The sequence below is a fragment of the Hakea prostrata genome, chromosome 2, assembly GCF_041222555.1.
Source record: "Hakea prostrata isolate BN-2017 chromosome 2, UWA_Hpros_2, whole genome shotgun sequence".
Classification (NCBI taxonomy): domain Eukaryota; kingdom Viridiplantae; phylum Streptophyta; class Magnoliopsida; order Proteales; family Proteaceae; genus Hakea; species Hakea prostrata.
Genome location: NC_142601.1, coordinates 43,655,559 through 43,668,737, shown reverse-complemented (window position 1 = coordinate 43,668,737; position 13,179 = coordinate 43,655,559). Strand labels below are relative to the sequence as shown.

The following is a 13,179-nucleotide window of genomic DNA, read 5'->3' as shown; positions in this document are numbered from 1 at the left end:
ATCAGAGGGAATAGTATGGGATGTTTCCGATGGTGCCCATTGACGCTTTCCCAAATCATGATGTCATACATAGGACTTGTCTAGTGGTGTTGGTTAGGATGTCCTTGTCGTATCAAACCCGAATCAGAAGGGCATTGAGACCGAATGACCCGTGGTAGTAATGGGGATTTGTGGGCACTCAAGACCGGTAACCAACATGTGAGAGGACATAGATCACATTGCGGATACTCAATAGAGGCCATTTATTGATAGGGTTGCAAATAGCTAGACTTGGGCTCATGAGCGCTCAAGACCGGTAACCAACCCGTGAGAGGACGTGAGAGCTTCCTGTCTATTATTTGTGGATGACCAATAGGGTTGATGAGTTCGTAGTCTGAGTTGGTTGTAGCCATAGGATACGTGACTCTAGTGTGAAGGATACTGAATCGAGTTGGTTGTAGCTATAGGGGAAGTATCTGGATTTGACATTATACGACTAAGTAGATGACTTGCATTGGGCTAGGCTTAACCTTGACATGCGCAATACTTAGACTAATGGTGATGTGAGAGAGCGATGACTTAAACCCCAGCCATGGATTGTCCCAAGGGATGCATGACCCAATTACCATTGGAGAATCCAAGATATTGGAATGACTGAGGGAAGAGTGATTTGAGACCTACCCAAAGAAGTATGGTGCTATGACTTAAAGCATGTCTACCATAGAGACCAGCATACATAAAGTTAGATTCATACATGCATCATCTATTTCATATCATCTTGCATCATGTATCTATGTTATTGTGGAATAACTTGCCTTGCTGAGTTCTTTTGAACTCACTCCTTTTTGCAACATCTTTTGTTAGACTCTACTACAGGTACTACTACTGTTGACTATGATGGTTAACACTATGAAGACCAAGTTTGATGACTCATACACTACTGATCATGGTGACTACGTCGGTGAAGACTATCAGTACGAGACTAATATTTGTTAGGAGCAGTTCGGCTTTTGTACTTGTGTGCCAGCGATGGGATATTGACACATTCTCTTTTTGACCTCTTAGTGGATTCGTTGAGACCGTAGTTTAGTTCGTTCCCCTTTCATTTGGGAACCGGTTGTAACCTTTACTTTTATTCGATCTACCTTCCGCTGTTGTTGTAGAGTGGATTTCCGCCTCATTTCGCATGTTGACTATTTATTCTATTGGTATCATTTTCTGGCACTCGATGTTCTTTTTGATCATTCTAAGATACTTTCTTGACTTTTATTATTAAATTACTTGAATACAAAGATTTGTTCTTGCTTTTGATTATATTATTGTGCTAAGTGGTTATGATCGTTCCTAAACTGGATCGTCAAGACCGTGGATCACTTCCCCGGGTAATCCAGATAGGGTACCCCCTGGGTGGATTTTGCGGGATGTGACAACCATTGCATAGATCTCGAAAAAACAAAGAGATTGTTATATTATGGGTCATCACCGGAATCCGGACGCGTCGGCACGTGTTGCCGGAATTCGGCAACGGTTTTCTGGATTTTTAAAATGTGTTTTTAATTCATATAATTGATGACGTGGCAGTTTGACCGGATCAACGGGTCAGGTAGACCCAACCCATGACCCGTCAGAATAACCCAGATCTAAACCTGGTTGACCGGTCAACGGTCCGACCGAATGGGCTTGCGTCGGGTGAACTGCTTTACTATTTGAACCTTTTTTTTACTCAACCCATTTTTGACTCAGCGAGGCGACCGCCAGTATCGCGAGTCAACTTTGCTGGTCCAGTTAAAGGTTCAATTTTGGTCCAAATCAATTGAATATGGTTCTGTTTTGATTTAGACCGTTTCTATTGATGGCCGAACCAGTTTAAAAAAAATCCAGAATACTATATGTTTAGTATTTTTTAATTTCTTACCAATCTGTATGGAATTTTGAAGCGTTCTCTTGAAGCTCTATGTTTTGGACCCTTTCGAACGTAATGGAACCATTTTCAAGATCCAAATTTGCCCCTATGTATGTGAAATATAATAAAACATGTTTATGGGTTTGAAACTTTGCCGTTAAATAAGTCTTTGACATGATTCTTTATTTAGTTTCATAGTCATATATTGTGAGCATATTTTGTATGAGTTTTTGTGCAAATGTATGATTTATTTTATACATGCTTTGATTGCCATTTGGTAATCCTGAATCTTTTCCAAACAATGTACTAGCATTATTTGTTGGTAACATAAAGTATATCCCAATATGAGAATTTCATGAGTTTGGCTGTGAGTGACTGCCAAAGTGGCATCATGGTTGGATTTATGGAATGTCAACCATATATAGTAATGGGATGTCTCTCAGTGTTGATGCGTTTTTATACACCCAAAGCTGATAATTATGTATTAGCATTAAGAGGGAGACACGTACAACATTTGGTTGGGAGTTGACTAATCTAAGAAGTTTATACACCCAAAGGTGGTAAATTTTTGAAGGTTGGAATACTCTCATGGCCGTTGACGTGTAAGGGAGTATCACAACTGTAGGTCATGAATTCTGCCCAAAGGTGTTTACATGATGATATATGTATACTCTCTAATGATGTATTGATAACGTTATCCACATTGTGCTAATAAAGTATACATTGTTTATTTTTTTAGTCACCTTTTCTGTCAACAATAACATGGTTATTATTGAGGTTCTTACGGGGTCAAATTTTAAAAATGGAAGGAGGATATATTGTTTGCTATGGAAATGACAGATGTCCACATATCTTTAGTTACTGAAAAACCAGCAGATTTGACTGATAATAGTACACAAGAAGAAAAATTACTTCATGCTGCCTGGGTGAAAAGTAACTGTATATGCATACTGTCAATGAAGAGGTCTATCAGAGAACACCTGAAAAGTGGTTTGCCCACAGAGTGCACTGCTAAGGAGTTGTTGGAAGCAGTGGCACAGAGGTACCGTGTCTCATCTAATGCTGAAGTTGGTACATTTCTGCATGGACTTTTTACTATGAAATATGATGATTCTGGAGGAGTTAGGGATTATGTCATTAGGATGGTTGATTTTCAAACCAAACTCAAAGCCCTTGGTGTTTCACTTCCTTATCATGTTATTGTCCATTAGGCCCTTAATACCCTCCCACTTGAGTTTAGCATCATAAAGACAAATTGCATTTTCCAAGATGAAGCTTGGTCCATCAATGACTGAATCTCTAGGGTTTTATCTGAAGAAGAGAAATTAAAAAAAGACAAAACCCATGTAGCATTGTTTGCATCTAAACCCAACACCCATAAGGTAAAGAAGTTCAAAAAACCTAGTCCTAAGGTTGCCAGGGTAAAGGTAAAGAAACCGGTTAGACTAACAATTTAGGACCCAAGAGAGCTCCTCTCAAAAAGGATGATGACGGTTGTTTCTTTTGTAAGAAGAGAGGTCACAGGAAGGTTGACTGTACCAAATATAAAACTTGGTTAGCCAAATGCGAGAATAAAGGTACTGACTCCTTGGCTTTTGTGTGAATCCAATATTTCTCTACTTCCATCAACTTCTTGGTGGCTAGATAGTGGTGCAACTAATCATGTTACTTCCACTTTATAGGGTTTCATAAACAAGAGGAAGCCAAGTAGAAGGGAGTCAAAGCTTGTTGTGGGGACACATGCAGAAGAAGATATAGTATTAGTGGGAGACATTATTTTAACATTAGACGCTAGTTTTAAGTTACTGTTAATGGACACTTTTTATGTACCCACATTTAGAAGAAACTTGATTTCTGTTTCAGTTTTAGACTTATGTGGTTATTCCCTTGAAGTGAAAGATAGTAAATATCTTTGTTTTTTAATTCAAATAAAGTTGGATGTTGCACAATGTCATATGGATTACATAGATGATTCTGACTTCAAATGAAGATATCTATGTCTCCTGTAATGTTGAAACTGTTGCTCCTAAAAGACCCCTACCTAAGGAACAATCTTACACGTTATGTCATAAAAAGACTTGGCCACATATCTAAAGAAAGAGTAGGAAGGTTGATAAATTCAAACATCCTGCCTACACTTGTTGGTGGCCTAGATTCTTGTGTAGACTATTGTAGAGGTAAGTTGATCAAAACCAAAAAGAAATCTACAGTCCGTAGTTCTGATCTATTAGAAGTTATTCATACTGATATTAGTGGTCCCTACTCAGCCACATTGTGTAGAAACTATTATTTCATCACATTTATAGATGATCATTCCCGATATGGTTATCTGCACTTGATTAAAGAAAAGTCTGAATCTCATGAGATGTTTAAGATTTTTAAGACTGAAGTTGAAAATCAATTGGGAAAAATCATAAAAATTGTTAGATCTGACCGGGGAGGAGAGTACTATGGCAGACATGGGGATGCTGGACATCTTAAAGGCCCATTTTCCAAGTACTTAGAGGAATCTGGTATAGTTGGCCAGTTTACTATGCCTGGTAGTCCTGAGCAAAATGGTGTAGCTAAAAGGCATAATTGCACCCTTATGGATATGGTTAGGAGCATGGTTAGTAGAACTAATTTACCTAATTTTTTATGGGGTGAAGCCTTGAAAACAACCTTTATATTCTTAATTATGTCCCTTTCAAATCTGTTCCTTTGACTCTTTTTGAGCTGTGGACTGGTCGTAAACCTAGCTTGAACCATCTTAAAGTTTGGGGTTGTCCTGCAGAAGTAAGATTGTATAATCTAGCATTGGGAAAATTGGAACCTAGAACCACTCGTTGCTATTTTGTTTCCTACCCTGATCATTCCAAGGGATATCATTTTTACAACCCCTGTGGAGGTACCATAATTGTTGATTCTCAAATAGCCAAGTTTTTGGAATTTGATGTAGCCGAGAAGGGTAGCTTGTGTTCACAAAATGTGGAGGATAACAATGATATTGGAACATCTATATCTTTCTCTCTCCCCAATCAAATGGATATAGCATACTACATTAGATGCTGCACCCGTTGAGGTTTAGGAACTTGTTGTTGCCAATACTCCTATTCAGGATCCTCAAATTCATGATGTAGCTATTGAAGCTCCACCAAGGAGATCCACAAGGGAAAGGAGATCTGCTATACCAGTAGACTACGTGGTTTACTTAGGTGAGCACGACTATGATATTGGTATTTTGATTGATCCAGCCACCTATCAGGAAGCTGACTCTAGCCCACAGTGAGTTTTGTGGATGGATGCAATGAAGGATGAGATGCAGTCAATGAGACATAATGGGGTTTGGGAGCTTCTTGAGTTGCCCAAAGGTTGTAAACCCATTGGTTGCAAGTGGGTGTACAAAACTAAAAAGGACTCACAAGGAAAGATAGAGAGTTCAAGGCTAGGCTAGTAGCTAAGGGATTTACTCAAAAAGAAGGAATTGACTATAATGAGACTTTCTCACCTATTTCCTTTAAAAGACTCTTTCAGGGTAATTATGGCATTAGTGGCTCATTTTGATATGGAATTTGCATCAGATGGATGTGAAAGCTGCTTTTCTTAATGGAAACCTTGATGAGGAGGTCTATATGGTTCAGCCAGAGGGTTTTGCAATGGATGGTTCTGATAATCTTGTGTGAAAACTCAAGAAGTCTATTTATGGTCTCAAGCAAGCTTCTAGATAATGGTACTTAAAGTTTGATAATGTTGTCACTTCATTTGGTTTTGTTGAGAACCTAGTAGATCAGTGTATATATAGCAAGGTCAGTGGGAGGAATTTCATCTTCCTCATTCTTTATGTTGATGATATTTTGCTTGCTAGTAGTGACATTGGTTTACTGCATCAGACCAAGAAAATGTTGTTTGAGAACTTTGATATGAAGGACCTTGGTGAGGCAAGTTTTATCTTAGGCATTGAGATCCATTGTGATCGTTCGCGCCACTTATTGGGTCTCTCACAGAGGGCATATGTTGATCGTGTTTTGAAGAGATACTACATTGTAAACCTAGGAATGTTCCCGTTGTGAAGGGAGATAAACTGAGCCGGTCACAATGTCCTAGAAATGATGTTGAGAGAGAACAAATGAAGAATGTACCATATTCTAGTGCACTTGGTAGCATCATATATGCCCAAGTTTGTACTAGGCCAGACATTGCATTTCTGTAGGACTTCTAGGCAGATATCATATGAACCCTGGTTTCGATCATTGGGTTGCTGTAAAGAAGGTTCTGAGGTACTTGAAGAGGACAAGAGATTATATGTTAATCTACAGACGTGTTTCAGACCTACAACTAGTAGGGTATACTGATTCTAATTTTGCTGGTTGTGAGGATGATAGGAAGTCCACATTTGGATACATTTTCATAATGGCTGGAGGGGCAATATAATGGAATAGTTCAAAGCAAAGTATAATCACTTCTTCTACTATGCAGACAAAGTTTGTAGCGTGTTATGCTGCAGCTACTCAAGCTGTTTGGTTAAGAAACTTCATTAGATAGTTGATAATTTTTGATTTTGTGGATAGACCTATCCAGTTGTATTGTGATAGCAGTTTCTCTGTGTTGTTTATTAACAACAATAAGGGTATCACAGGGTCTAAACACATGGAAATTAAATATTTGACTATTAAAGAAAAGGTTAAAGGATGTGACATCACAGTAGAGCATATTGGTACAGATGATATGGTTGTAGATCCCCTAACTAAGGGTCTCTGACCTAACGTCTTTGATAGACATGTGGTAACTATGGGCTTGGAAGCATCCTTAGATGCGGTTTCTTAGTGGGAGTTTTTCATATTTTTCTCTATTGTGTAATAAATTGTTTTCATTTGTACTCGTTTCTTGACATTTTTTATGCACTGATAATTTATTATTTGAATTCAATAAAGTTCATTGGTGACATATTGATGTTCACATTATTATCATGTTGCATGTTATGAAAGTCTTAAGGTATGTATTAACTTTAAGCAAAGGCTAAGGCATTTCTATATTAGCCTTGAGGTGTGACATGTAACACATAAAGTTAAACTTGAGTTATAAAGATAACATATAGGTTCTTGGGAATCATAATGTACATACTTTTGTGGCATTGAGTCACAGGTTCTTGAGAACCATAATGTACATACTTTCGTGGCATTGAGTCACAGGTTCATGGGAACCATAATTCACATACTTTTGTGGCATTGAGTCACGGGTTCATGGGAATCATTAAGTATATTTTCTTGTGGCATTGAGTCACATAAAGTGAGAGATTTGGACTGACAACAAAATGACACATGAAGATTTCTATAAAGTGTCATTAGTTGTCACACTACCATATTGGATCCATTTTCAATAGAGTATTTGTAACCATGGATAGTCCTGTGTCGCTTAAAAGATACAATCACTGCCTTGATTCAGTACTTAAGGCTCTATGTGAAGGGATTGAGTTTTAGGATTATTCTCAGATCAATATAAAGTTGTGCACATAAAGGTCAAAACTAAAGAGATGTTTTGTTTTGCTCAACTGTGTCACAATCAATATAGCCCAGTGGAAGAATGTTAGAATATTAATAAAATATTTCACATATGATGGGCTTCATTGATTGTGTTACACTTTGATTTGGTTTCCTCATTGGTTTGATAGGGTAATATAAAGTTATTAAAACTCTTTTATGGGACTGGCTAGTGTGGGTTAATAGGGACCGTTAGATCTTGATGGACGATCTAATGGGTTTGCCTATATAAAGGATGTTAGGTCCCTCCTTCATTGATTAGCCCACACTAGCCAGTTCCAAAGAGTTTTAGTAACTTTATATTACCATATCAGACCAATAAGGAAACAAAATCAAAGTGTAACATAATCAATGAAGCCCATCTTATGTGGAATATTTTATTCTCTGCGTTAGTTAGAGAGGTCATACCATCAAGCCAATGAATAGGGAGGAGTCTAGAGGAGAAGATCCAACATCAAGTTGATCATAGAATCAACTTCAAGTTCCATGCAAAAGCGTTTCATTTCATTTTAATTTGGAGTCATTAAATTCCATTTGGGAGCATTTCATTTCATTGAGCTTAACTCTCATGTGGGTGAAGTGTTTCATTTCATTTCACTTGAGTTTAGTTCTCATGTAAAGCGTCTAACTCTCATTTCATTTCATTCAAATGTTTCTAGATTTATGAGGGCTTATGGAGGATTTAGAGTTTACAAGGGCTCCACCCAGATGAGGGTTCCTGTTTGCTCTAGTCGCTAGGGTTTTGGAGATTGATTATGCGGAGGTTTTAAGCACTTTTGAAAGTTTGTAACTTTAAGAGTAACATTGTTGTTGGCGTTCATCCATAGCAGCTGAAAAGCTCAGGATTTAGTAGTTGTTCATTGTGGTTGCATTCGATGCTACCGTTGCAGCGTTTTATGGAACGGGATCTAAGGAGGAGGTGAGAAACTTTGGTTTTAATTTGTGTTAACGGGGTTTTGTGGGTTCGTGATTTGTTTCCGAATTTCCCTTCTTTGTTCTCTTTCATTGGCTTTTGAGGCTTTTGCTTCTCTCTTGTTCTTTGCAGTTTTCTCTCTCTTGTTGCTGGGTTTACAAGGCCGTGTTGAATCATGGTTCATTTACAAATTTGGGGATGTTTGATTGAGTTGTTAATAGACCCATCAATGTTGCTAGTCTCTTTGCACTGGTCTTGAGCATTGCTCTCAAAGTTGGATTTTCATTTTCATCTTCTTAGGCTCTTTTTGGTATCAATTCTCATTCTCTATTTATGTCTATTTAAAAGAAATAATTATAAGAATTCATTATTGGTCAAGAATGAAAAATGGTTCGATGAATTTTGTGGAAAATAAATTATGGAATAAAAAAAATAAGTTTGGTGTCAAAAAAAAAAAAAAAAAACAATTGTTAGAAAATGATAGTGAGCAAGTGAGGAAAAGGGAAAAAAATATGGTTTTTATAAAAGAATGTGTATTCACTATTTTACTCTCATTTTAACTATAAAATTTTAAGTAAATCTGTGCATAAATGAAGAGAATGAAATTCTCACCATAATCCATAATAGATAAAAAGTCTATTTTGAATGTTGAAGGTTTTTCTATTATATTAACTAAAAATAAAAATGATAATAGATGCCAAATAATTTAAAATAATAAAAAATTCTCATAATTGAGAATTATAATTGATGCCAAAAAGAACCTTAATCTAGTTATTTTCTATTTTTCTTCTTGTTTCTTGTCCCGATCCTCTTCTTCAGCAATGGCTTTTGCAGACATTGAGTTTCTCTCTTGTCCTACACAGTTTTCTCATTCTTGTTGCCTGGTTTACAAGGCCCGTGTTGGATCATGGTTCATTTACAGATTTAGAGATGTTTGACTGAGTTGTTAATAGATCCATCAATGTTGGTACTCTCTCTTAATTGGTCTTGAGAGTCTATGGGCATAAACTAGATTTTCCAAGGAAAAAAGGAGTATTAGTGCTAATTAGGCTATCAATACTTTTCATGGTTCTATTCAAAAAAATAGAAAAGAAAAAAGGAACTCTAATAGTCACATGGAGTGTCGAATATGCACATATTAATGCATTATCCATAAGCACATCAATGCAGATATAAGGAGTTTTAAAGTCCAAAATCTATGGAAGATAAGGAGAATATATATAACTGCATTGAATACTTCCATTCTTGAATTTTTCTTTGGGAAGGTAGCAAGACATCAAGATGTTTGTAATTTCAACCATTGGTAAATGAGACGTTTGTAAATAATGAGGAAGGAGTAGGAGAACTGGTAAATGATACGGTACTAGTGAATATACAAAGGAAAAGATCAAAAGCGGGGGGGGGGGGAAGCCATCTATGCCTGGGCTCTTTGTTGGTTTCATAGCGAATAATGCAACTTTAATTTCCTCTTTGCTTGGTTGTTCAGCTGTCACCATAGGATCAATATCATGAAGTGCTTTATCAAGGTCTCCATTAGTAACATCATCAGAGGCAAACAATGTAGCATAATAGTTTGAGAAGGTGTCCTAAATCTCTGCTTCTGACGAGCTCCATTCCCTTGCTGTGTTATGAATTTTTAGCACTTCGTCTCTTCTCCTTCGCATCACAGTCGATGCACGAAAAAAAGAAGTGTTCCTCTCCCCTTCCTGCAGCCATTGTACTATGGATTTCTGTTTTCAGAAGTCCTCTTCACACCTCAGTAATTGTGCAAATTTTCAAATGGAAAAGAGCAAAGTAAGAAGGATTCCAGGTACTTTTCCTCAATTATGTTTTATAGAAAATATTTGTATTACCAATGATTAAATGTCTTAACAAAGAAATTTTAGTAGAATTGCAGTAATATGCTTGCTATTTCTTATTATTTTCAACTCTTTGGTCCTAATTAGGACCAATAATGCCCTCGAAAGCAGGCTTCAAAACTAGATAAACTAACACACAGAAACATAAAAGACTACAGTATCAACTGTTGACTTAGACATTACAAGTTTGGAATTTGACATTCTCTATTGGTAGCTTGTCAGTTGGGAATGGGCAAGGGTAAGCGCCTTGATCTGGCAACAAAGCACAAGCAGGAGGGCTCACATTATCGGTTACTCCGCTGATATCAGTGCAGTTCCACTGGATTTTCTTGGGTTTTGGCGATGGCTTAACTGTGACGTTAGAGATGCAAATTCCAGAATAAATATCATCATTAATACCAGCTAAATTTGCTGCCATGGTGACATTCTCGGCAACCATATCACTGTAATTGATATCTTTAACAACAGGAAGTGCTTTAGGATCCCAACCATCATCCGGGTGAGACCCATATGCTCCTGTCATCCAGAAGACATACTTCATGGTATGCATAACAAACCTTCTTGCAAAGATGTTTTTCACATATCCACCTCGCCCTGGAGCGCTTTTGATCCTGATTACAGACTCTGAGTTAATGGCAAGAACATCCTCAGCCCTGACATTCTCGATGCCACCGGACATCTCACTCCCAAGAGCGATAACAACATGCCTGGGGAAATGCGGGTGAACCTTTCCGATTATGACATTCTTTGTGGGCATCCCAAATTTTATCCCGTATTGATCCCAACCACTTTTCACTGCAATGCAGTCATCCCCAGAAACTACATAACAGTCTTCAATTCTAACATTTGTGGATGAATCTGAATAGCAGAGGAGAACCCAAGAGAGAGAGAGAGAGAGAGGGGAAAAAAAAGGAAAAAAAGAAGAAGCTCAATTTAGTTTCTAGCTGTTCACTAAAATGAATCAATAATTGAATTCCTCTATATTTCTAGACAAACCTGGGTCAATCCCATCAGTGTTCGGGGAATCAATTGGTGCGAGGATGGTCAGGCCTAATACCAACACGTTACTGCAATTGAAGACAACAGTTTTGATCACAAACCAGAAATCTTCTTCACGAGGAAGATGAGGAAGATGGAGAATGGTGTAGTGTTTATGAATGGGAAGGGATGAACCTGCAGTAAGTAGGATGAACGAACCAACTTGGAGAATTGAGTAGAGTCAGATTGGAAATCTGGACCTTGTCGGAGAACAAGATTTCAATCATGTAAGGTCGGGTATGGTTGGTCTGGTTATTGTGAAATTTATCCCACCAAGAGACACCTTGCCCATCAATCGTCCCATTGTTACCTGAAATCCAAGAACCCATCAAAGTCGATCAACGAGACAGAGAACCCCGAAACAGAGAACCTTGAAATTGCAACTGATGAACATAAATACCTGTAATGACCACATCAGTTAGGTTTGTGCCATAAATGAGCGCTTGATATCTTGGACCCTTGTCTACATTATCTCTTCCTTTCCCATAGGAAGGCAAAGGAGGGATAAGTGGATACTCAGCTTCATCCTATCAAGTTCATATCAAGTTAAGCTAATCACATATAGAACCACAGAATTGAAGGTCAAGAACCAAATAGAATTAAATAGAAACCTGAGAACCAAGAATGATGGCATCTTTGGGTAGAAAGAGAGTGAAATTGCTTGTGAGGTTGAAGCTCCCGGTAAGCCATTTTCCTGGAGGAACGATCAACACGGAACCACCGTCACTTGAAAATTTGCTTAGATGTGTGATAGCCTCGCGGAAGGCATTGGTGTTTGACGTTTTCCCATCTCCCACACCTCCAAAATCCGTGATGGATGCAATGTGTTTTCTGCAAGCTACGGCTTCATAGCTAAATCCGGCGTTCAGGTGCGAAACATTGAAGCATTCGGCCTCCCTTAAGCCCACCAATCCAAGCAATACTATCACGGCAACTAACTCAATTATCTGTGAATTTTCAGTTTCAGAGGCATAAAAAGGTAAGATATTAGACACAAAGGGAACAAACCCAAATACAAATTCAACATAAAAACGAAAAATAGGAGACTGAGTACGAAGAAAGAATCTGAAAGTGACGATCGAACGTTTGAAATTTAGGATTAAAAGAATTAGAGAAATGCCCATAAACAGAGGGTGGTGAAGGAAGGGAAGAACAGTAAAAAGATGGTTGCTAAATGTTTGATATTCAGGATTTCAATTTAGATGCATGAATGTAGAAAATAACCAGTCTAGTAATCAAAACGAGTGGAAGAGAAAAACATATAATATAAAAGATTTTTGTAAGAAAAAGAAATATAAACAGAGAAAACAAAAAGGCATGGAAGTGGGTCATCAGGGATAACATAGAAGATGATGTAGAAGAGTTACGTTTGTTATTCTGGGATTTCTGGAAGAAGCCATTGCTTAGAAAACCTCTGCAAGGACAAAAAGACTTGTGGGTTGCAGAGCTGATTAGACTTGGTGTTTATATAGAGGGAAATCCTATATTTGTGAGGAAAACCCTTTAAAAATCTTTGACCAATACTTTCTAAAAATGGTCGGAAAATCTGGTCATCCCGTTAGACATTGATGGAAAATGCAATCTCTAGTATTCCCTTCCTTCTTCTTCTCAGAGATATTTTTTGAAATGGGATAAATGCCGTACATCGACAACGTAAAACTATTTTAACGGCTACACGCTTTCGAGTCTAGTGATTCTCTTTGTAGGCTTAGAGTCTGGATTTCTTCCTTGTGACGCGAAGAACAATTGCTTGATGTATTTTACGAATCCTATCTTCTTCTTTTGTAAAAATTTGAGGGACATCCCAAAATGAATGGTGAAGAGTATAGACTCCCCAAGAATTTCTCAAATTAGTAGGGACAGTCCAAAATGTCTCTTAAATTAGCATAATGGTATACTTTGTAAACAAATTTTGTTAAGTTATGGTTAGATAATCTCATAATTCCTAGATCGCCCTTAATGTCATGTAAT

The 13,179-nt window shown here is 37.6% G+C and overlaps 1 protein-coding gene across 1 annotated transcript; it reads right to left on the bottom strand.

Moving 5' to 3' along the window:
• Positions 1–10,342: 10,342 nt before the first annotated feature.
• On the bottom strand, positions 10,343–12,608 carry LOC149024412 (putative polygalacturonase). Its single transcript, XM_089143474.1, has 6 exons — positions 12,576–12,608; positions 11,820–12,155; positions 11,609–11,735; positions 11,344–11,518; positions 11,167–11,237; positions 10,343–11,028 (listed from the first exon to the last, which is right to left on the bottom strand). Exons 1-6 carry the CDS (start codon positions 12,606–12,608, stop codon positions 10,343–10,345), a joined length of 1,428 nt encoding a protein of 475 aa, XP_088999600.1.
• Between the last annotated feature and the right edge of the window lie 571 nt (positions 12,609–13,179).